Source organism: Danio aesculapii, unplaced genomic scaffold (genome assembly GCF_903798145.1).
Source record: "Danio aesculapii unplaced genomic scaffold, fDanAes4.1, whole genome shotgun sequence".
Classification (NCBI taxonomy): Eukaryota; Metazoa; Chordata; class Actinopteri; order Cypriniformes; family Danionidae; genus Danio; species Danio aesculapii.
In genome coordinates this window covers 1-25286 of record NW_026613754.1, presented here as the reverse complement: position 1 = coordinate 25286, position 25286 = coordinate 1, and the positions used below count along the sequence as shown (strand labels likewise).

Genomic DNA, 25286 nt, shown 5'->3' with positions numbered 1-25286 from the left:
GACAACTATCAAGCCAACTACAAGATTAACAACAGAAACGACAAATATCCAGCCAACTACAAGATTAACAACAGAAACGACAACTATCCAGCCAACTACAAGTTTAACAACAGAAACGACAACTATCAAACCAACTACAAGTTTAACAACAGAAACGACAACTATCAAGCCAACTACAAGATTAACAACAGAAACGACAACTATCAAGCCAACTACAAGTTTAACAACAGAAACGACAACTATTAAACCAACTACAAGTTTAACAACAGAAACGACAACTATCAAACCAACTACAAGTTTAACAACAGAAACAACAACTCACAATCCAACAAGTTTAACAACAGAAACAACAACTCACAATCTAACAACCAGTTTAACAACAGAAACAACAACTCACAATCCAACAAATTTAACAACAGAAACAACAACTCACAATCCAACAACCAGTTTAACAACAGAAACAACAACTCACAATCCAACAACAAGTTTACCAACAGAAACAACAACTCACAATTCAACTACAAGTTTAACAACAGAAACAACAACTCACAATCCAACAACCAGTTCAACAACAGAAACAACAACTCACAATCCAACAAGTTTAACAACAGAAACAACAACTCACAATCCAACAACGAGTTCAACAACAGAAACAAAAACTCACAATCCAACAACAAGTTTAACAACAGAAACAACAACTCACAATCCAACAACCAGTTCAACAACAGAAACGACAACTCACAATCCAACTACAAGTTTAACAACAGAAACAACAACTCACAATCCAATAAGTTTAACAACAGAAACGACAACTATCAAGCCAACTACAAGTTTAACAACAGACACGACAACTATCAAGCCAACTACAAGTTTAACAACAGACACGACAACTATCAAGCCAACTACAAGTTTAACAACAGAAACAACAACTCACAATCCAACTACAAGTTTAACAACAGAAACAACAACTCACAATCCAACAAGTTTAACAACAGAAACAACAACTCACAATCCAACAACCAGTTCAACAACAGAAACAACAACACACAATTTAACTACAAGTTTAACAACAGAAACAACAACTCACAATCCAACTACAAGATTAACAACAGAAACAACAACACATAACCTGGCTACCAGTTCAACAACAGACACAAGAACACACAATTTTACTACCAGTTTATCACCAGATACAACAACACACAATCCAACCACCAGTATAACAACAGAAACAACATATATTAATGCAACTGCCACTACCCACTCACCTGAGAGCCCTACAGCAGCAGAAGTATATGTCGATCCCTCAGAAGCATCGTAAGTGTGCGTTTACCAGCCATTTTAAACCTTAAACACCACTTACAGTCTACTAAATGATTCAATTAAATGTTGCAGGCACTCACTGTCCAGCCTGGAGTCTAAGATGGAGGAGATGGAGAAGAGCAATAAAAGCAGTGTGCCGATTGTCATTGGGGACGCTGTTGGGGTTCTTCATGTACAAGCCAAAGACATGGAGACCAAAGACATCGACATATGCTACTCCTCAAATAAAGCCAAAGTAAAATTAAAGCATTAGTTCTCCCAAAGGTTCTGTCTTTATCACTTGTGTGCTGCTGGGGATGTTTACCTCCACTCTGGGCTGATTCTGAGTCTTGATTTGGCCACAAATGTCTTGATTTTTGATTTGTGTTTGATTTTTGTTGACTATTCTTGTTTTGGGACATGTTTTCGGGAAATGTTTGAACGTTTCTAAAAACTCAACCATACACCCTGGGCAAATTGACCACTTTAATTATGTTGGGCTGTTTTTGCCCCATTGACTTTCATTATAATCACGTTTATTGATTGCAAAGCCATGACAGCAGATAACCATGCATTCTTGATTGGTTCTGGTTTTACCTGTTGAGAAGAGGGAACATGTTTCATTTTTACCTGTTGATCATCAGTAGCAGTGCAGTAAAAAACCATTCCGCCTTCAATATGCAGTACACGCACGCACGCACGCACACACACACCCACACACACACTGTAATCTGCTCTTTGACGCCACAGAACTCTTGTTTGAACATTTTTGCACAGGCCTATCTAAAGGGTTAATGCTGACAACTGATGTGCAGACCTGTGAAGAGATAATGCCAACCACAGAGCACTTTTAGAGGTCTCTATAATCTTAGACCAGGCCGTATCCTGAGCAGATACTGTGGCGATTATGGAGGAGTAGAGAGCATGAGACTGAGACATAAGACCCCAGTGACAGACGAGTCTTTGCATTGATTCTGATCACCCGTCAGTGACCTACTCACTCCTGCAACTTCTCCACCATGGACGTCCAACATTCTCCTAGACTGCAGCTCTGCACAAGACCATTGGCCAGAGGAGAAATGGTCGTGCCCAACCACAAGGTTTTTTTCTTTCACTTTGGTCAATTGGTGAAGGTTGTTCCTCACCACTGGCTGGCTTGGTTTTGGACTTGTAGAGCTGCGCATCGTTGGATTTGCTCTTCAGTGTTTGTACTCTCAGCAGTGAAAATTAAATCACACTGAACTGAGCTAAACTGAACTTCCACTATGAACACTGGACTGACACAGTTTCAGTTTACTAGAACTTCTATGTTCAGCTGCTTTGATACAATCTACATTGTAAAGATGAATTGAGTTGATGATCACAGTAAAAACGACACACTGTCCCTCTTCCCAACAGGGAAAACCAGCAACAATCAAGACAGCATGACAGTTAACAGTGCACAGGGTTATTTACTTGCCCTCTTGTCTTTTCAATCCCTGAGACCTTCATTCGTTTTCCAAACACAAATAGATGAATTCCGAGAGCTCTCTTGTCCACCATAGACAACAAAGGTCCTTACACATTCAAAGTCCAGTACAGGAACCAAAACTCTTCACGTGACTTCATCGGTTCAACTCAGTGATGGGAGAAATGAAGCTTTTCAAAGCTTCAAAACAACTGAGCCAAATGCTTTGCAGAATCATTCAAAGGTGTTTCGAAGCATTTGTAGCTAAACTTGCATTAAAATGGACTTTTTCAAAAACATTGCAGACTTTAAATTATAAATGCACTTAGCTAATTATCTAATATCATTAAATATTTAGTATATCTGGTATACTCTTCTAAACATGCCAACAAAAGACTATTAACTATTGTCCCATTTTTATTTTACAAATGTCTCATTAAAAGATAATTCAAGAGTTCACACTTAGCTGATGATTGATTATAAAGCTTGTTTGGCATGCTGTCCCGGAAGAGAGCCCTGAGCTCATCATATCCTCGAGCCCGGGGCTCCCTCGAGTTTGCAAGGCGAGAGGGGAGTTTGAGCTCAGGTAGATCTGGAGAACTCCCCTGCTGTAGTAGCTAATGAACAGATAGTGATCGCTCTTAAGAGATAAATACTTACTAGGAGCATGTCTATGGTGCCGATTTGGATTAGTCAATGAACTTAAACATTGGGAGGAAACCGGGGAACCTGGGGGAAACTCACGTGAGCACGGGGAGAATGTGTAAACTCCACAAAAAAATGACAGCTGGCCAGGTAAGCACTAGAACCAGTGACATTCTTGCTGTAAGGCAACAGTGCTAACCACTGGGCCACTGTGCCACCCATCTAGGAAGGAGGAGGAGTAGGGGTGGAAGGGGGGATTCTTCAAAATGAAGATGGCTGTTATATGGAACTTAGGGTATTTATAGGGGCTTAGGAATCGTCTGATTGGTGAATCATAGATTGAATAATGCAGGACCAGCTGCAAGCAATCATAAGGACGTGATCCTCTCCAAATTAGTTTATAAAAAAACTTCACATAAACTCTGAAAAAACTGATCTGAGATAACCCCCCCACCGCCCCCCCCCCCACCCCATAAAAATGCTGAAACATGTTCAATAATGACTTATTGCCGGCAATGCGAACCAAACTCCTGCTCTGTTCATACAGGGACGAGACAGCCCTTAACAGAGCACTCCTCCATGAACCGCCACCTTATTGTGGTGGAGGGGTTTGAGTGCCTGAGCCCCTGGTAGGGTGTGTTAGCTCTTAGGCGACAGGTCAGACAAAGTGCAGTCAAAAACCCCTTATGAGCGCAAAAACAGTGAGGACTGTGATGTTGCCTGGTATGGCGCAGTCCGAACCTTACCCTGGAGCGAAGGCCTAGGGTTGTGGCTTGTATGCGAAGGTTTAACCCTAAGAAGCGACGTGAGACCATCCTCCTACAGACCCACCACCTGTAGGGGGAGCCATAAGGAGCCGGTGCATTGTGGAATGGGAGGTGGTCGAAGGTTAGGACCATGACAACCTGATCGATATCTAAACCTGTTCATATATTCACCACTAGGCGGCAATCTGAACAAATCCCCATGAGTCATGTGGATTTTATGGTATTACACAGACCCCAATGGAGGGGTTTTACACATTTTTCCCCAATGGAAAAATGTTTTGAAACTGTAATGACATAATGAAGCCCTGTTTGCTGCAATTGCGCGATCATGCCAATTTGATATGCACTCCAAACCACTAATCTAAAACAAAAGATTTTGAAGGATCACATGATTACAGTTGAAGTCACATGGAACGTTTTGACTGTCTTTTCTGGACTTTAAATATGTCATGACACTTGCTGTCTATGGAAGATGAGGGAGCTCTGGGATTTAATCTAAAGTGTCTTAATTAGTGCTCAACACTGTTCCAATTTACTATGATCTTCTATGTGAAGCTGCTTTGACACAATCTACATTGTAAAAGCGCTGTACAAATAAAGCTGAATTGAATTGAATATGAACAAAGGTCTCAGGGATTGGAATTGTGAGCAATTGGGTGAGTAATTAATAACAGAATTAAAATTTTTGATCCCTTTAACACTGTTTCCAAACAATCGATTTTGTCCTCTGCTATGCACTTTGCTCAGTTGCTTTTGTTTTCGTTTTTAATATGATTTAACTTAAAAATTTAAGATAATATATATTTTTTACATTGTGTGTGCTTCTCTTTTAAAATCATTTCAAGAGTTCACCGTTAGCTGATGATTAATTATAAGCTACTTTGGCATGCTGTCCCGGGAGAGAGCCCTGAGCTCATAAGATCCTCGAGCCCGGGGCTCCCTCCCATTGCAAGGCGAGAGGGGAGTTTGAGCTCAGGTAGATCTGGAGAACTCCCCCGCTGTAATAACCAATGAACAGCCAGTGATTGCTCTTGAGAGATAACCATTTACTAGGAGCATGTCTATAGTGCCGGTTTGGATTAGTCAATTAACTTAAGTTGCATGTTTTTTGGACGGTGGGAGGAAACCAGGGAACCCGGTGGAAACCCACGTGAGCACGGGGAGAAAATCCAAACTCCGCACAGAAACGTCTGCTGGTTTGGTAAAGCCTGTAACCAGTGATGTTCTTGCTGTGAGGCAACAGTGCTAACCACTGGGCCACCGTGTCACCCATCTAGGAAGAAGGAGGAGTAGGGGTGGATGAGGGGATTCTTCAAAACGAAGATAGCGGTGGTACGTAACCCAGGGTATTTGTAGTAGCTTAGGAGTCGTCTGATTGGTGCATTGATAATTGGATAATACGGATCCAGCCGCTAGCAATCATAAGCACGTGATCCTCTCGAATTTAGTTTATAACTAAACTTCACTTATATTCTTTGCTTCCATTGTTATTTTGCATGTGTAATTTGTGCATGTGTAAGTTTATTACTATTTTATGTAAAGAATGTTCGATTATAAAAGGTGGCATTTCTTCATTTCACAGGTTGTTGAGAGTCAAAGTGACATGAACTGTTCTTGGACTGTAAAGATTTCCAAGGAGGCTTTTGATAAATCCCGTCTGGAAAACAACGGAAGTGCGTTTGTTGGAGTTCTGCGCTTTAAGAACATGGGGAATAAGGTAACAAGTGCTGCTTTGTTTGTTTAGCTTTTTTCCTAAAATTAATGTTATATAAAAAATGCACAAATGTTTCTAGATCAGCGACATTCACACATTGCTGCTCTCTTTATTTGTGATCTAGAATCAAACTAAAAATTACACCATTCTGAATAATGAAGTCTATGGAATCACAATGAGAGCCAACATCTTCAACCTCAGCAACAATATTGAAATGCTCTTTACACAGAGCAATCCGGTAATAAGGGCTTTGTTGAAGAACTTCATTTATAATAATAATAATAATCACACACTGAGAACGAAACTAAACTCAAATGTGTTTTTACAGGCCGGTAATGTGTCCTGTAGTTCTTGGGATGGCAACGGTAAATACATTTATGGCTCCACATATCAGTTCACATCAACAAACTATAAAACTGGTCGCTCTTTTTTTCTATGCAGGAGATCCTGAGTGGACAAACTTTGGCTGTAAGACGATCAAAATCAACAACAGCACCATAAAGTGCTCATGTTCACATCTGACCTTCTTCGCAGTGCTGATGGTGAGAAGAAGAGTCATGTTTCAATTAAAAACACATTCAATCAGAAGCTTTTAGTGCATGTCTGCATGATAATGAACACAAGGTGACAAAATAACATTAACAAATGTATGCATATGAAATTAATAGATTTATATGTCTATAGATCTATACCAATATAGCGTTTGTTCTATAGTTTACATTGTAAACACTATCCTATTAGGGCTGCACGATATTGGAAAAAATGAACATTGTGATATTTTGTTTTTCTTCAATGCCATAAATATAATTTCACCAGATGACTTGAATAGAACAAATTCATAATTTCAGTTTAATTATTCTGCATAACATTCTACAAAATAACCATATGACAAGCTTATGTAAATGAATGCATGTGAATGAAATAAACAGTGCTTTTCTTATTTTCTGAGAAGTCCTACAGTATTCAGCCACAAAACTTGAATAATTAAATGCAAAATATCACTGTGTAATATTCACTGTACATTTAATTTAATTAAATATAAACAATCTTTGTAATCTAAAGCTGCAAATGTTAAAATTTCTTGTGCTTTTAAGCTCTGTTGAAATGCTTAATAATATTCACAGGTCTACAAACATTCATTTTCTTTTCGGCTTAGTCCCTTTATTAATCTGGGGTCACCACAGCGGAATGAACCGCCAGCTTATCCAGCATATGTTTTATATGCAGTGGATGCTCTTTCAGCTGCAACCCATCACTGGGAAACACCCATACACATTTACTCACACACATACACTACGGACATTTTAGCCTACCCAATTCAACTGTACCACATGTGTTTGGACTTGTGGGGGAAACCCACACGAACACAGGGAGAACATGCAAACTCCACACAGAAGTGCCAACTGACCCAGCTGGGGCTCGAACCAGCTTCTTGCTGCGATTGTGCTACCCATGGCGCCACTGTGCTGCCCAGGTCTAAAAACATGTAAATGATAAACTTTCACTACATTATGGATAAACTTTGCAATGACAAACTATTCAACTATAATAGCGTCTGGACATTGCACATGTCCGACTATTGCAGATGTGTACATTGCTATATCGATGCTCAAACGATATATTGTGCAGCACTATATACTATAGTAAAGTACTTGTGATTCTATGGTTGCTATGGTAACATTACAGTAATACAGTAATATAAACAAGTGACCCATACTGTTGTTTTACAAAACTATAGAGTATATTATACAACAATACACCACACTAGTAAATTCTAAAGTATACTACATAATTAATCACAATTTATCAGTTCAATACTATAATTTGCTAGAAAACTGATTAACAGAGAGTTATAGATGCTATAATATATACAGTAAAATACTAAAAACTACACTATTTACTATAAATCATGATCATATTTTACATGTGGAAAGTTTTTAAATATCATCTGAAGACCTTTTTTGTGTGTTTTCTCTCTGATTTCTCAGTCTCCGGTCACAGATGCAAACGCTGTAGCGCCGTATCTGGATTCACTGACCCTCATCTCTTCAATCGGCTGTGGGATCTCTGTGTTTTTTCTGTCCATCGCTCTGTTCATCCATTTTCTGCTGCGGTAGAGTCTATTAAAGCACTTCTTATAGTCAATGCTGTTACAAAGGTGTCATAGAGTGAATATGAAATCAAAATGGTTCTCTGATATACACTAGGCAAGGCAAGGCAAGGCAAGGCAAGGCAAGTTTATTTATATAGCACATTTCATACACAGTGGCAATTCAAAGTGCTTTACATAAACAGGAATGAAAAGAAACAAGTATAAGAGAAATAAAAACAAACATAAAAATGGTAAGAATAAAAATAAAATAAAAGCTGATAAAATGTGTTATAAAAGAATTAAAAAGAAGAGAAAAACATAGTAGTCGGACGTAGCACAGTGCTCATTCAGTAAAGGCACAGCTAAACTGATGTGTTTTCAGTCTTGATTTGAATGTGCCTAATGTTGGAGCACATCTGATCATTTCTGGAAGCTGATTCCAGCAACGAGGGGCGTAGTAGCTGAAAGCCGATTCACCCTGCTTTGACTGAACTCTTGGGATTTCTAATCTATTTGATCCTAAAGATCTGAGTGATCTGTTAGGTTTGTATTCAGTGAGCATATCTGTAATGTATTGAGGTCCTAGGCCATTTAGTGATTTATAGACCAGTAATAATACTTTAAAATCTATTCTGAATGTGACTGGGAGCCAGTGTAAAGACCTGAGGACAGGTGTGATGTGCTCTGATTTCCTGGTTCTGGTCAGAATTCTGGCCGCAGCGTTCTGGATGAGCTGCAACTGTCTGACTGTCTTTTTGGGAAGGCCAGTGAGGAGGCCATTACAGTAATCCACCCTGCTGCTGATAAAAGCATGAACAAGTTTCTCTAAGTCTTCACTTCACTACCTGACAATAGTCTTGTGGCCTATCCAAGTTTTAGGAACAGCAGATAACAACTTGACTTCTGGTTGATCATTTGGTATCAGAAGTGTCTCATATGAAAGGCAAAAGCCTCTAGATTTTGCTTATTTGAGCACAATAAAATCTGATCATGTCTTGATGTTGAATGATTTCATTAGGACAGTAAGGTCTGACTCTGCTTAGACTAAAGTCTGCTCACTGAACCTTCAATAATGTCCAGTATAGAATATGTGCTCATGCTGCAGTGGAAACAGAATGAATATTGTGTCTGACTCCATCATGAGCTTGGAGGACTGCATCCATACATCTCTGCAATGACTCAAATCACTGATTAATAAAGTCATCTGGAATGGTGAAGAAAGCCTTCTTGCAGGACTCCCAGAGTTCATCAAGATTCTTTACATTCATCTTCAATGCCTCCTCCTTCATCTTACCCCAGATGTGCTCAATAATGTTCATGTCTGGTGACTGGGCTGGCCAATTCTGCAGCAGCTTGACCTTCTCTGCTTTCAGGAGCTTTGATGTGGAGGCTGAAGTATGAGAAGGAGCGCTATCCTGCTGGAGAATTTGCCCTCTCCTGTGGTTTGTAATGTAATGGGCAGCACAAATGTCTTGATACCCCAAACCATGATTTCTCTTTCACCAAACTTGACTGATATTTGTGAGAATTTTTGGTCCATGATGGTTCCAGTAGGTCTTCTGCAGTATTTGTGATGATTGGGATGCAGTTCAACAGATGATTCATCAGAAAAATCTACCATCTGACACTTTTACAATTGATCAACTAGAAGTCAAGTTATTATGTGTTGCTCTTACAACTGAGATTGACTACAAAACTTTTGTCAGGTAGGGTTAGGTGTGTGGCTTAGGCAAGTGCGAAAATTGTCCAGAAATGCTGTTATATGTTCATTTATAAATAGAGAAATTTTCCCAAGAACTAAAAACTTGGTTCTGGCCATATTTGGAATGGTCATGAATAATAATGAGCCAGCTATGTTAATACGCTTATTTCACACGGCCGTCATTTTAAAGAACCAAAGCGAGGCTGCAGTGGGAAGAAACCCGGAAGTAAAGGACCAGCACTGTAAACAATGCATGCTGTGGACTACAAACCTCCAGCTGTTGCTGCGATTTCAAAATGCAGAAATGGTGTAAACGTCACTTAAATATCATTCAGTAAGTTTAATTTAAACAATTAAAAGCATATTCGCATCAAACAACATCACAATCTCTTTCAGAGTAATATGCTCAACTGTCCTCCTAGGCTTCAGTTTATGGCAGCAGGTAAACACTGTGGGGACGCTTCCCTATTTCAGCCTATGTAACCTAGTGAGCGATAAAACACTGCAGTCCTCTGTAGCACACCCTCGTGTTGTCTGTAATAGTGTTGTCCTGATACTGAAGTATTAAAACTGTCTATTTCCAACTAAGTTAACATTGAAGCGCCGCTAAGCGCGGATGGCTCGACTGATCTTCATGGCTGCTTCGCACTCCAGTCTCCGTGTATCTGTGTTTGACCTCAGTTTACCGCCCTTTACCCAGTGCAAACACAGATACACGGAGACTGGAGCGCGAGCGCGAAGCAGCCATGAAGATCAGTCGAGTCATCAAGCAGATCGCTCGGCTCGTCTGTGTTTGTACTCTGTAAACAGTGCAGGGTGAACTGATGACCTTCTCGGCCAATCACAAGCATTTCGTGAGCACGTGAACACAATGGCAAATCAGCGCTGTTTTAAGAGAGCCATCAAAAGTGCCCTAAATGTTAGCAGGAAATTGATGTTTTTTCTTTTAATTCAGTATCATGACTAGTCTAATATAGTGAAAGAATCAGTATATTAACTCGAGTTTGATAAATGGCATCTAAAACGTGTGTTTGGGAAAGAAAACGTTAGCTAACTTGTGCCATTTCCCTTAACTTAGCTGAAAATGAGCTCTGATATCCCTTTTTATTTTCACCATTCATTCAGAACGGACCTTAAGATATACAGCCAAGTACACAACGTTCTAATGTAGCTCCCAACAATACTTCCGGGTTTCTTCCCACCGCAGCCTCGATTTTGATTTTAAAAATGGCGGCCGCGTGAAATCAGTCTATAGATTAGATTAGATTAGATTCAACTTTATTGTCATTACACATGTACAAGTACAAGGCAACGAAATGCAGTTTAGGTCTAACCAGCAGTGCAATAGCAGCAAGTGCAGGATACAGGTATAAGTTATAAAGTGCAGTTATAGAAAAACTATGGTGATATTTACAGATGGATGTACTATCAACATTATATACAGGTAGTATTAGCTATGAACAGATTTACAATAAATGAATATATGTACAGGATGATATTAATAATCAGGAGTGGCAGATAGATAACATAATTACAAATGTCCATGTGCTGTGGGTATGTCCAGTTCAAGTAAATGAATCAGTGCAATGAATATGTGCAAACTTTAAATGTGCAAATGTTAAATAGTGCAGTGATTGTGAGGAGTATAAGTTAAAGGAATGTGGGAGTGTATTGGGGAGGCAAAAGAGTCAGTGAGGGGCAGAGTTCAAAAGGGAGACAGCTCTGGGGAAAAAGCTGTTTCTCAGTCTGCTGGTTTTTGTCCGGGGGAGCCTGAAGCGCCTGCCAGAAGGCAGGAGAGAAAACAGTCTGTGAGCAGGGTGAGAGGTGTCCTTAAGAATACTGCGTGCTCGGCGCAGACAGTGTTTCTTCTGGATGTCCTCAATGGTTGGCAGTGTAGTCCCTGTGATGCGTTGGGCAGTTTTCACCACCCGCTGCAGTGCCTTACGCTCAGCAACAGAGCAGCTTCCATACCAGACTGTGACGCAGTTGGTCAGGATGCTTTCTATTGTGCAGCGGTAGAAGTTCACCAAGACGGCTGATGAAAGCTGGTTCTTCTTAAGTTGCCTCAAGAAAAATAGGCGCTGGTGAGCCTTCTTGACCAGGCTGGAGGTGTTGGTGGTCCAGGAAAGGTCCTTAGAGATGTGGGTCCCCAGGAACTTGAAGGATGAGACAGGCTCAACGGCCATCCCATTAATGTGGATGGTATCATGCGAGCCTGATCGTCCCTTCCTGAAGTCCACAATGAGCTCCTTGGTCTTGCTGGTGTTAAGGAGCAGATTATTGTCGGTGCACCAAGTGGCCAGATGCTGTATCTCCTCCCTGTAGGCAGTCTCATCATTATTGCTGATTAGACCAATCACTGTGGTGTCATCTGCAAATTTGATGATGGTGTTGGATCTGTTCACAGGCCTACAGTCGATGGTAAAAAGGGAGTAGAGGAAGGGGCTCAGCACGCAGCCCTGTGGTACACCAGTGTTGAGTGTGACGGTGGTGGAGCAGATGTGGCCTGATCTAACATTCTGAGGTCTGTTAGTCAGAAAGTCCATAACCCAGTTGCAGAGAGACGTGTTGATATCCAGGTCTCTAAGTTTGATCATTAGCTTAGAGGGTATGACAGTGTTGAATGCTGAGCTGAAGTCAACAAACAGCATTCGTGCATAAGTGTTTTTATTGTCCAGGTGTGTGAGGACAGAGTGCAGTGCTATGGAGACGGCATCTTCTGTGCTCCTGTTGCCACGGTAGGCAAACTGATGTGGGTCCAGTGTGGATGGCAGAGAGTCTTTCAGATGTGCCAGGACCAACCGCTTGAAGCACTTCATGATGATGGGTGTGAGTGCTACAGGGCGGTAGTCATTCAGGCATGTTGGGCTGGAGTGTTTCGGCACTGGCACAATAGAGGTGGTTTTAAAGCATGTTGGCACAGTTGCTAGGTTAAGTGACAGGTTGAAAATGTCTGTGAATACCCCAGTGAGCTGTTCTGCACATGCTTTGAGGACGCGCCCAGGGATACCGTCTGGTCCAGCAGCCTTACGCACATTGATCCGACTCAGTGCGGTGTAGACTTCTGAGGAGGTGAGTGTGATAGTTGAGTGGTCGGTTGAGGTAGTGTTGCTGGTGTAGGGTTCTGTATTGTCTCTTTCAAAGCGGGCATAAAAGTCATTTAGCTCGTTCAGGAAGGAGACATTTGTGGCTGTGGGGGTGGACTGGCTGGGTTTGTAGTTGCTGATGGCCTGGATGCCCTGCCACATGCGCCGAGGATCAGAGTTGGAAAAGTGCTCCTCTAGCTTTAGCTTGTAGCAGTGCTTGGCCTTTTTGATGCCCCTCTTCAGATTAGCCCTGGAAGTGCTGTAGGCCTGTGCATCCCCTGATCTGAATGCAGTGTTGCGTGCCTTCAGCAGGAGGCGCACCTCCTTGTTCATCCATGGCTTTTGATTTGGGTATGTGGTGATCTGTTTCTGGTTTGTAACACTGTCTATGGTGGTGTTGATATATTCCAGAACAGAGGAAGTGTAACTGTCAATGTCTGTGTGAGAGCCACATGTGGCCTGGGAAGCAAACATACTCCAGTCTGTGTGTTCAAACCTGTCCTGGAGTGTGGAGTCCACCCCCGCTGGCCACACTTTGATGGTCCTTACTGATGGCTTCACACGGTTGACGATGGGTGAGTACTTGGGGGTGAGGAACAAACAAAGGTGATCTGATTGACCCAAGTGGGGGAGGGGGGTCACAGCATATGCTTCAGCCATGTTTGTGTAAACTTGGTCTAAAGTTTTGTTTCCCCTTGTGTGGCAGAAAATGTTTTGATGGAATTTGGGGAGCACTGTCTTTAAGTTTGAGTGATTAAAATCCCCCGCAACAATAAAAGCAGCCTCCGGGTGAGCAGTCTGTTGTTTGCTGATGGCTGCATGAAGTTCATTCATAGCAAGCTTGGCATCAGCGTCAGGAGGGATATAAGCAGCAGTTATTATGGTGGAGGTGAACTCCCGTGGCAGATAAAACGGTCTACATTTAACCATTAGAAATTCCAGGTTAACAGAGCAATGTCTCCCAACGACGACAGAGTTTGTGCACCAAGCTTTGTTGATATAAATGCATAATCCTCCGCCTCTGGTCTTACCGGAGTCATCCGCCGTTCTGCTCGGAATGTTTGATGCTCCGTTAGCGAGATAGCGTTGTCTGGTATCCCGCTGTTTAGCCATGTTTCTGTGAAAATCATGACATTACAGTTCCATAATCTTTTGCTGTGGTTGATGCGCAGTCGAATCTCATCCATTTTGTTCACCAGTGACCGTACATTGGCGAGAAAGATGCTGGGTAAAGAGAGCCGGTGTGGTGTTAGCTTTAGCTTAGCTCTTAGCCCGCCGCGCTTCCCCCGTCTTTGTTTACGTTCTCTGCGCCGCCTCCGAGCACTTCCGCCCGGCCGTGTAGGGCTCTGAGGCCCGGGTGTTCTGGCGATCTCAGGGATGAGTCGAAGATTGTTAATAAAACTGTCCGGAATGCACAATCCCATATCCAAGATGTCCTGTTGGGTGTACGATGTAAAGGCACTGCTGTTCTGCACGAACAGACCCGAAATGAGCAGGAATAATACTGCAAAATTGCAGATACTGGAGAGACGCTGAGCCTCGCGAACCGAACGCGCCGCCATCTTGTCTCGTCATCTGCCTTGTAAAATGACAATATTATCAACTGAAGTGCTGGAGAGTTTAGACTAAATTATAATTATACTCTACAAGATGGGCCTATAAAGATGTATATACAGTCGTACTTTAAACTTATTTTAAACAAATGAGTTTTTGAAAAAAATCGGCAAAAGAAAAAATCTAAAGAAATGAGCTAAGTGATATGACATGATGCATAAATGTGCATTGAACACTTGGCAGTCTACATGTGTTTTTGCCTCATTATAGGCATAAAGGGTTTCAAATTATCCAAAAAATACATTTAAACAGACCTTATGCCTCTTCAGAGGGTGCTAAATAAATATATACTTTGTGTATAGGAAGTGGTGTTAGTCAGGCCAGCAGGGGGTGCTTAACCTGCAGTCTGTCCTAATGCCCCAGTATAGTGAAGGGGACACTATACTATCAGTGAGCGCCATCTTTTGGATGAGACATTAAACCGAGGTCCTGACTCTCTGTGGTCATTAATAAGGGCATGACACTTCTGGTAGAGTAAGGGTGTAACCCCAGTGTCCTGGCCAAATCCCTCCATCGGCCCTTACCCATAATAGCCTCCCAATCATCCCCCTCCACTGATCAGTCTCTCCACTCCCCCTATAGCCGGTGTGTGGTGCGCGCACTGGCGCCGTTGTCCTGTGGCTGCCGTGGCATCATCTAAGTGGATGCAGCACACTGGTGGTAGTGTGGAGAGACCCCTTCTCTCCTTGCCCTCATGATCGTGAAGCACTTTGGGTGTATGGGTGTTTCATTCATTTTCAAAATAGGAGTTCCACATACACAGTAAGCATAATTCAAGCTTAGATATTCTTAAAATGAGGGGGTGAAATGATGCAAACCGTGTGGTCAGTCAAACTCAGCCCAGAGCGTGCATGTTCATGATCTTGTGTGCAATGTAACAGTCCATGCTTTGTTCCAATGAACCGGTTTTTCATTGGAATTTTACATTCATTTGCATGAGAATTACACACATTTATATGAGGAGGAGGAAACAATGATGTTTGAGGCTGACGGTATGTCATGTCCATGTACTGAACTGTTATTCAGCTATGCCTACGTGAAGTTGCTTTATAGTTGCCTACAGCAAGTTGTTTTAATTTGGACTGGAAATGACACAGTCTTCTCTTTAGTGTGGTTGATTTATAAACTAATTTAGAGAGGATCATGTGCTTATGATTGAGCATGGGCTGGTCCTGCATCAGCTCCACATATAGCGCCAATCAGATGAACACTGACTCACTAAAATAACCAGAGTTTTCCACTCCAGTCATCTTCGTCTTGAAGAATCCCGCCTTCCGCCCGACTCCTCCCCTTCTCCCGATAGGGTGGCACAGCAGCTCAGTGGTTAGCACTGTTGCCTCACAGCAAGAATGCCGCTGGTTCGACCCCTCTCCGGGCCAGTTGACACTTCTGTGCGGAGTTTGCATCTTCTCCCTGTGCTCGCTTGGGTTTTTCTCCGGGTTCCTCCAAACGTCCAAAGACATACACAAATTGACTACTCCAAAGTAGCATCTTAAGTCAAACTCTTAGCCAGCTTTATCTCAGCTATTCCTAACACGTTCACAAGCAGAGGAGTTCTCAAGATCTACCCAAGCTCAAACTCCCCTCCCGCCCTTCAAATGGGAGGGAGCCCCGGGCTCGAGGATATTCTGAGCTCAGGGCTGTCTCCCAGCATGCCAAACAAACATTATAATCAATCATCAGCTAAGTGTCAACTCTTGAAAAGAGTGATGCATCATTGTGGAAAAAAATATTTCTGAACAGTTATTTACATTTGAACAATAACTTTAAGTCAGAATTTGCCGGGGGTATGAATAAGTTTGAGCTTGATTGCATATATTCATTCCATGGCACTTTTAACTCAACACTTTGTGGATCCTCTAAAAATCAGCTTACATTAAAGACAAAACCACATGTTCTGGAGTGTTTGAGTCTATGATGTAATAAAGTGGATGAGCTCAGCCTCCACAGAAGATCGACGCCCACTTTTACTTCACTGCCTGTTCATCCCTGATTGATTTTAAAACTGTTAGCCAATTACAGCAGGAGTGATGGGAAATTCAGATCATTTTACAGACTCGGACTTTAAGCAAGATAAACAAATCTTTTTTCGAGTCATTTGATTAAATTTGGCAAAACCTTAAACAAGTCATAATGCAATAAGAAAGAGAAAATAATCATCTGTTTTTGTCTTTTGTCTATGATAAGCTAAGCTCACCTATTCTGATAAGTTTGAGTTGTTCGTTCACGTGGCACTGGCCAAGTTCAATCAATCTGTGTTATTAAGAAAAACAAAATAGTTTGCCCTTGTAATCTTTAACTAAAGTCTGCAAATGCACTTCCTGTTTGTTTTCAGTTAAATTCTCAGATTAGGGCTGTCTGAGGTAATAGGCGGGGCAAACACTTAACCACGCCCCTCCAGCTGCCAGTTTTGACAACAAACAGTAATGATAAGCAGGAGGAGTCTGTTAGGTCGTAATAACACGCCCCCAAACCATTTTCCCCATCTCTCTGAATGACACGTCTGATTTACTACATCCAATCAGCTCGCAGTAGAAAAAACAAGCCACGCCCACTGTTTTCTCATTTAATATTCTGTTTTTATAGGAACTGCATCACTATATGAAATTTAAGAAAAAAAGCTCAGCTTGCATCTGCACCCAGTCTGCAGCCAGACCTTCTTATTCTGGCAAGGCTTAAAACAGGACAGAAAATAGATAAATACTTATTTATATAAACTGAGGTTGTCCATGATCACTTTAAAGTAAAGATTCTTTCTCTTTCAACAGGAAAGCCAAATCCAATCAGGCTACGAAGATCCTGATCAACATGTTCGGTGCTCTGTTTCTCCTGAATTTGTCTTTTCTGTCAAACGAGAGCATGGCAAACTCAGGAGACAAGAATGCGTGTGTCTTCATAGCTCTGCTGATGCATTACTCCATGCTGACCACATTCACCTGGTTCTTCATTCAAGCTCTTCATATGTACTTATGGCTCATCCGACTGAACGTCTCTATCACAAACTACATGAGGAAGATCACCGTGTTGGGCTGGGGTGAGTGATGGAGCATATACAAGAGTTTAAAGCCAAAAGCCACAGTCAAGTTCCCACTTCTGTTATGATATTTAAAGGGCACCATTCATGCAAAATCTTCTGTAAGCTGTTTGGACAGAACTGTGTGTGGGTATAGGGTTTTCACAGTCATATTGGAGAGAGATAAACACAACAAGTCTCTTTTTTTTAATTACTAGATCCAAAATACCTGGGATTAGAGATTAGTGCTTATTAAATTGATTATGATGTGAATTAGCAGTGTGGTTTTCCTTGCCAACCGATATTGACAGGCACATATTACCATGTCTCAGTATTTACCTGTTATTAACACACAATAACATGTCTACAAGACAGAATTAGCAAAGAAACAGGGATTGACAGATCTGTCATAACTCTCTGTGGTCAAACTGTTCTTCAAGAAGCAGTAAGGGCTACACTTTGTGTTTTTATAGCATGCTGAACTTTTTGAGCTACATAATGTTACGGTAATAAGATACGGGGAAGGATCCAAAGATGCAAGTAAAAAGTTTATTTGACACAGTCAAAGTAACCAGACAGGACAGGGAAAAATGAGTGAGAGAACGAGGGGTAAGGGTGGTAGCAACCGGGAGACAGACAGACGATAATCAGGTCCAGCAGACACTCCTCACAGTCCTGAGCACAGACAGACATATATGAGCAAACACAACGAACTGACAAGGAAACAGATATAGACCCACTAATGAACCTAAGCTGTCGAGCTAATCAAAACAGCTGAGTACTGGCATGACACGTGACCATAACAATACACGTAGACAACCAAAACAAAACGAACCCACGTGACAAAACAGACGCTCCGGAAAGCGCACAAACCTGCAATCGTGACACATAATTCATAATTGCTGGAATCTGCACGTCTGCATAGTGAACACAACTATAAACGAGGACGCTTCAATTACACAACAGGAGTCTGTGGATGTTAATCGGGTTTATTTGTACAGTAGCATAATGGATCTCAACAGCATATTTACCTGTTTGGTTTACCACATTTACTGCAAGTAAATGAGCAAAAACAACACAACATGTTAAACGTGCGCAAGTTTGTGTGTGTCTGTCATTTTTGACATGTCATATCATGTCATTTTAATCTGCTTATCTGGGGCCGAGTCGCGGGGTCAGCAGTCTTAGGAGAGAACTCCAGACTTCCCTCTCAAGGCGTTTCCAGGCCAGCCGAGAGACATAGTCCCTCCAGTATGTCCTGGGTATTCTCTGAGGCCTCCTCCTGCTGGGACATGCCTGGAACATCCGAAACAGATGCTCGAGCCACCTCATCTGACTTCTCTATCTGACATGTTTATCCTAATATAATAATAATAACTCCTTACATTTGTATAGCGCTTTTCTGGACACTCAAAGGGTATGACGCGACGGCAGCCAGATTGCACACCACACACTAGCTGATTGGTGGAGGGGAGATTGAGATATGGGGATGGTTAGGAGTAGGGATGGGTACCGAAACTCAGACCTTTATTGGTATTGGTGCTACATTATAAAAGACTTAAGTATGGATAAGCTCTGACGTTAACAGTTCTGCTATTGGTACTAGAGAATTATTGCTGAATAAACTTTACTTACAGTAGCATAATTTAACTGATAAACATTTTCTAATTTGCGATATTTGATATCCGTCTTCACAGTTGGCAATCTCACATGAGAAATGGCAAAGCAATCTCACAGCAATTCGTAACTTTTTGATTTAGTGGCTAATTCGCATGAATTTGTACGATCGAATTCGTACAATTTCGTACGACTTGCTCATCACCAAATGACTGTTGGGGTTAGGGGCAGGGTTAGGTGCCACGCCTCCTTTTTAAAATCGTACATTTTGGTATGTCTCAACTCGTTTGAATTTGTACGAATTAGCCACTAAACTGACAAAACGTAAAATACTTACGTTTTCTCCTGAGATCAGGCTGGAAATGCTCATGCTTCTGGTGAGCCCGCCAAGTATAAAAGCCTTCACAGTTTTTGGCTGTGTGCGCGCGGACTCAGGAGGCTTGCACTAAGCGCACACTAGGGATTCAACGATTATAGATTTTGGTTGTTCGATTATAGTCTGAGAAATAGTCACGGTTTCACTGTTATCACGATTATTATGCATTCATTAATTTCAAAACACCACTAGTTTAGTAAATCACATGAAAACTCACATGAATATTTCAACCCAGGCTCATTCTGAAAACGTACTTCCACAGACATTTCTGGAGACAGCGAAATACGTCCCGGCGGCACGTTTTTCTGCAGTTTTTGTTTTCGCGAATCCGCCAGAGGTCGCCGTGTGCGCTTTTCGAGATCTCAAATTTCCCTCGCGAGTGCCATTCGCGCCTGTTGTTCTCGTGTAAACCCACCAGAGGCCGCTGTCGACTCACTTTTGGACAGACTTTCTGACCGACTGAGCGAACGATCGGCTGACCACCCTCCCCCTTCCCTAAACCCAACCAATTTTATCGGCTGACCCGCCCACCCGCTTCCCTAAACCCAACCAACACGTTTCAAAAGCAACCAAAAAAAATTAAAGCCCTCGTCTTTCCTCCTCATTCTCACCCTGCTATTCACTTGTTTGTTTTATATTTTGGATTCTGTTTTTTTCTTACCTGCTTTCTGGAACCGCTCTTCACCTGACTCGAACCCCCATCTTCGTGGTCAACTCCTCTCGGCATCTCAAATCCGCCGACGGTTGTGGCGCGCTAACGGGACAAACTGGTTGCAGCCGGAATGCCGTCCATACGGAGGTAAGCGGTCAGCTGGTAAGCGCGAAAAGGAACGGCGTCACACCGCCCCGCAGCGTTCGTTTAAAGAAATGAAATGCAGCCATGCGTACCTCCGCCTACGTAATTCGCTGTCTCCAGAAACGTCTGCAGGACTACGTTTTCACAATGAGCCTGTGTTGGAATATTTTAAAGTGTTATTTATTGCTGCTCAGAAACCAAATAATACAGCACAAAATAATATTAAAAACAAACAATAGTCCATTTCTCTCTTTGTGCTTAAAAATAAGTAACATTTTTGACATTTAAACAATTTTACACTGTAAATAAATGACAGGATAAAAAATAAATAATTAAAAAATAGTATTTGTCTAATACAGGGCAGGAAATGAACTGTTTTACGTGGTAGCACCGTTGCTCCCAACTTCAAAAATTGTAGGTGCGCCAGAAAAAATTTAGGGGCACTACCCAAAAATGTAGGAGCACCACTGCAAATTGTATATTAAGAGATTTATTGTATTTGAAAACAATGTCAATCAGGACTAACAAAAACCTGAAAAAACAAACTAATGCTGTGATGATTTACTGATATTTGAGCATTAATTCCAAAATTAATGTCTAATATTTATCAAATACTAATGATGGCGATGATGATAATAATACTAACAATGAATAACATTATCATGCTGCCTTGATTGTGCTTGAATGTGAGTTACCTGCTGTAAAAAGTCCAACTGTTTCATTATGACAAAGAAATCTATGGTTTGCATTAAACAAAAATGAAGCATTGCAGTAAGAAATGTTCATTTTGCACTATTGTTTTTATCCGCATGTCAATATAATAACCAGAAACCACTCTTTAAAGGTTTTGGTTTGTGTCATTTTAAATGCTCAGTCTCATTATGCTCTGATTTACATTTTTCTGTGTTAGTGGAAAAAAGCAGGCGAGTCAGCCGACACTATATATGAGGATATAGGATTCTTGCGATGACCACCTGCACAGTACCGTTCTTTGTCATGAGCCAAATTTTCAATTGAAACATAGTAAAGTCGAGCTTCTTTGGCAAAGATATATAGACTGTCAGATTTTACATTTAGCGTCCATTTGTGCTGAAAACGCAGTGAATGAAATGCATTGAGATTCGGGTCATTAAACAGCTGATCCACTCCGAGTCTTTCAGCACTCTCTCCAAAATCACTGGATTGATCTCGGCTGGCGGATCAACATTCACCGCATGATCGGCGCTAATATTAGTAACTTTAAATAGGTTTGCAAACCTGTGTACTTTTCATTGCTTCTTACTCAAACTTTTGCAGTTCCCGCGCTCACAAAAGCCCGGATCTCAACTAATGCGCTTGAAAAGTGTGAGTGCGTTGCACGATTAATTAACCGTGACGAATTAAATCGCGGTTAATAGTGATACCGGTTAATAGTGAAACCGGTTAATAGTGAAACCGGTTAATAGTGAACTGGTTAATTGTTGCATCCCTAGCGCAAACATAGCTTGTGACACAAACTCACGCCTACACAGCCCGTAAGCTTGTGAAGTGAACCAAACTGGTTATATTTCCCATGTGGACAGCGACAATGCCTGTTGTATCTTGTATAAGCGTAAACGCAAGCAATCTGGCTTAGTGAAAGTATTTTTAAAAAGTGCATTACTGCAATGAAAAGTTTTGACTGCCTAGCTACTAATGGTAACGTTACATCATCCACATCCTTTGCCAGCAGTCAATCCCCTAAATTAGTCTAATATTAATAGTTAAATAAACACACACATTCGGTTGCAATGAAAAACAGCTTTTTTCTGCAGTAGCCTTAATAAATCTTCAGCATTAATAATGTTTTTACATCAGCTGTATTTACAAATATAACCTATGAATAGTCTAATAATAAACTATGCTTATTAAGAAATTATAAAAAAATGCTTATCTTTACATTGCAAGATGCTCGAAAACTATATTATAGCACAGTGAACTCCCAAAACACTGTTAACTCATTTATGCCTTAATGAAAAATCATAAACATTATCATTTAACTGCATTTTGCAACTCAAAGAGGATATCTTCAACTGCACAATAAGCCATGAGCCATGAAAGATCACGACTTCTGCCAGAAAAGTCTAACATGTTGATTTTTCTCTAGAAGAATGGTTAAAAACAGTCATTTTATGTCGTTTTATTTTTATTGGTTTCATTTATTTCACATAAAAATGTAATAACAAAATAAAGTGTTGTTTATTCTGTTCAATTTGTTTTTTCTTTCAAAAAAAAACCCAATAAGAGATCCATTAAAGTCCCGAATTGATAAGTGGTATCGATAAAAGTAGTAATACTGTTACGATACCCATCCCTAGTTAAGAGGCCATAATGGACAGAGGCCAGTTGTCAAATTTGGCCAGGATGTTTGTTTACTCTTTTTCGAAAAGACTGGGATTTTTAACGACATTTTTCATATTCATAAAAGAAAAACACACTTTACACACATATGTAGACACAAAACCTGCTACAATTCACTCTGACCCCTCAAAACTGCTATAATAAATGCTCTGATAGATATTTTGACCTGAAACAAACACATTCTGGAGACACAAAGCACTTATTTTACATCTAGGCCTAAATTGGAGCCCTTTAATATTCAAAAAGCAGGTTATATGATATTTTAAAGTGTTAAAATATTGTGCTGAAGTCTCCTACAACTTTAAATGCATCTAAAATCAGATTTAAAAAAGTTATTTTCTCATCATTTTACAATGATTTCAATTCAGTGCTTAAGGTTTGTAAGCCCCTCCCCCTTGCAGATGATGATTGGTTAGCTGGCAAAATGGTAGGCGGGGATTATGCAAATGAGCTACTTTGATTGTGTTGATGTAGATTGTTAGCAGACAATTTAACAATATAACATTTCATTAAGGTGAGTCAGAGTTGACTCTTTTGAGAGACATTGTCTTTGTTTATCAGGCACTTTTTTGATAAACAACTCTACAGACGGTTTGCAGAGACCAGCTGCGTTATAAACTGTAAATAAGATATTATTTTTCCAAAACCCACTTGACCAGATCTTGAAGAACTCAATTAATTGGAATTAATGAAAAGTATTTTATTACACTGTAGTTTCTATTCATTTTTACTTGTTTTATCCTAATATTTGCTTCTCAGTTTAGGTTATGTTTTTTGAACAGTTCATTCAATTTTAATTTCAGTTTTAGTTATTTTAGTATAATCTGAATTAAAATGAGAAGCATTGCTTATTTGTTGTTTAATGTTGCTTATTTTATTATCTCAAATGAAAAGGCTATTATGGATTCTATTTATTTATTTATTGGGGGTTTTCTGTGTATCATCAGGTTTTTCGACACCGATAGTCGTGGCTGTTCTTTCTACAGGAGGATATAATGCAGTGACCCTGAACTCAACATCTGGAAAAATTGCTCAAATGTAAGCAGTTCTTTAATGTAATGCAATTCTCTAACATGCTACACACTTATAGCCCTGATTTTCACTCGTCGACAGGTTCATTTGTCAACAAATCATGCTGTGTGAGTGTTGACCTATACAACCAATCAGAAAGCAAGATGAAGGTCAGCGTTAAGTTCGGGATTAGTTATAAAACACAATATCAGAATAAATAAGCTTTACAATAACGTCAAAGAGAAACAAAGCAGAAACATTTGCCTCTCTCAACTTTTGATCTCACATGTGACCTGAAGTTATTTACCCCATACTTCTCACATGCACTTTCAAACAATAAAAAATAAAAGTTTTCAGTGATTGTTTCTGTTGAGGCAACTGAACACTACCTCAGATAGTCACGCACTGTGAAAACCAGTGTTGAGGAAAGTTACTTTTGAAGGTAATGCATTACAATATTGAGTTACTCTCCAAAAACGTAAACTAGTTGTGTAACTTAGCTACTTTCTATGATAAGCAATGCATTATCTTACTTTTGCGTTTCTTTTGTGTTACTTTTTCTTACCTGGCTGAGGCTTGATCTCTTTCAGAAGTTGCACAAATATTTTTTAACTATTAAATTAACATCACACAGTATAACCTTCATTTACTTAAAAATGTTGGATCCAGAGCTATACATTTTAGATTTGATATTTATCTTTGATACAGATATATTTTAAAGTAATGCATTATTTAATTTTTTTAAGAGTACACACTTTTTGATTGTGTACTTGTCTATTTGTGTCTACATATGTGTGTAAAGTGTGTTTTTCTTTTATGTATTTATTGTCTTTCACATATCTTTTGTCTTTTACGCATTAATTATCAACACTGTTAATAGTATATTGTTTTGGAGTATGTCATTGTACAGTATTTTGCACTGTCTGTACTTTGCACTGTCTGTGTCAGGGTTTCAGGAAGGGAAAGGGTGAGGACTCAAGTGCAGGAACTCAAATGTGTTAATTAATAATAAAAATAAAACAAAAAGGGAACAAAAACAACCCTGAGGGGGAAAACCTTAACGAAAAAGGCAAAAACAGACTAGACTGGGCTGGCAGGCAATAATCGATGATGAACTGCAGTGGCGGTTTAAGTTTAAATGGCACCCTGGGCGAAACCACCCCAAACATACCCCCTCTCCATATGTGGTTGACTTTATATATTTTAAATATATACATTTAAAATAATTATTATAAATACATTTATTTATTTTCAATAAATATAACAATTATTATTATTATTATTATTGCTATTATTATTATTATTGTTATTATTATTATTATTATTGTTGTTGTTGTTGTTGTTGTTGTTGTTGTTGTTGTTGTTGTTATTATTATTATTATTATTATTATTATTATTATTATTGTTATTATTATTGTTATTATTATTATTATTATTATTATTATTATTGCTATTATTATTATTATTATTATTATTATTATTATTGTTATTGTTATTATTATTATTATTATTATTATTATTATTATTGTTATTGTTATTATTATTATTATTATTATTGTTATTATTATTATTATTATTATTATTATTATTATTATTATTATTGTTATTATTATTATTATTATTATTATTATTATTATTGTTATTATTATTATTATTATTATTATTATTATTATTATTATTATTATTATTGTTATTATTATTATTATTATTATTATTGCTATTATT

General features: G+C 39.8%; 1 protein-coding gene across 1 annotated transcript; it reads left to right on the top strand.

Annotated features, from left to right (window-relative positions):
- Window positions 1–1182: 1182 nt before the first annotated feature.
- On the top strand, window positions 1183–23588 carry LOC130220280 (adhesion G protein-coupled receptor G3-like; the record flags this gene model as incomplete). The annotated part of the gene is made up of 9 exons (XM_056452651.1): window positions 1183–1317; window positions 1396–1558; window positions 5744–5878; window positions 6000–6113; window positions 6204–6240; window positions 6317–6417; window positions 7864–7988; window positions 17138–17403; window positions 23498–23588. Coding segments are annotated over exons 2-9 (1004 nt in total), but the record flags the coding sequence as incomplete, so codon positions are not given.
- Between the last annotated feature and the right edge of the window lie 1698 nt (window positions 23589–25286).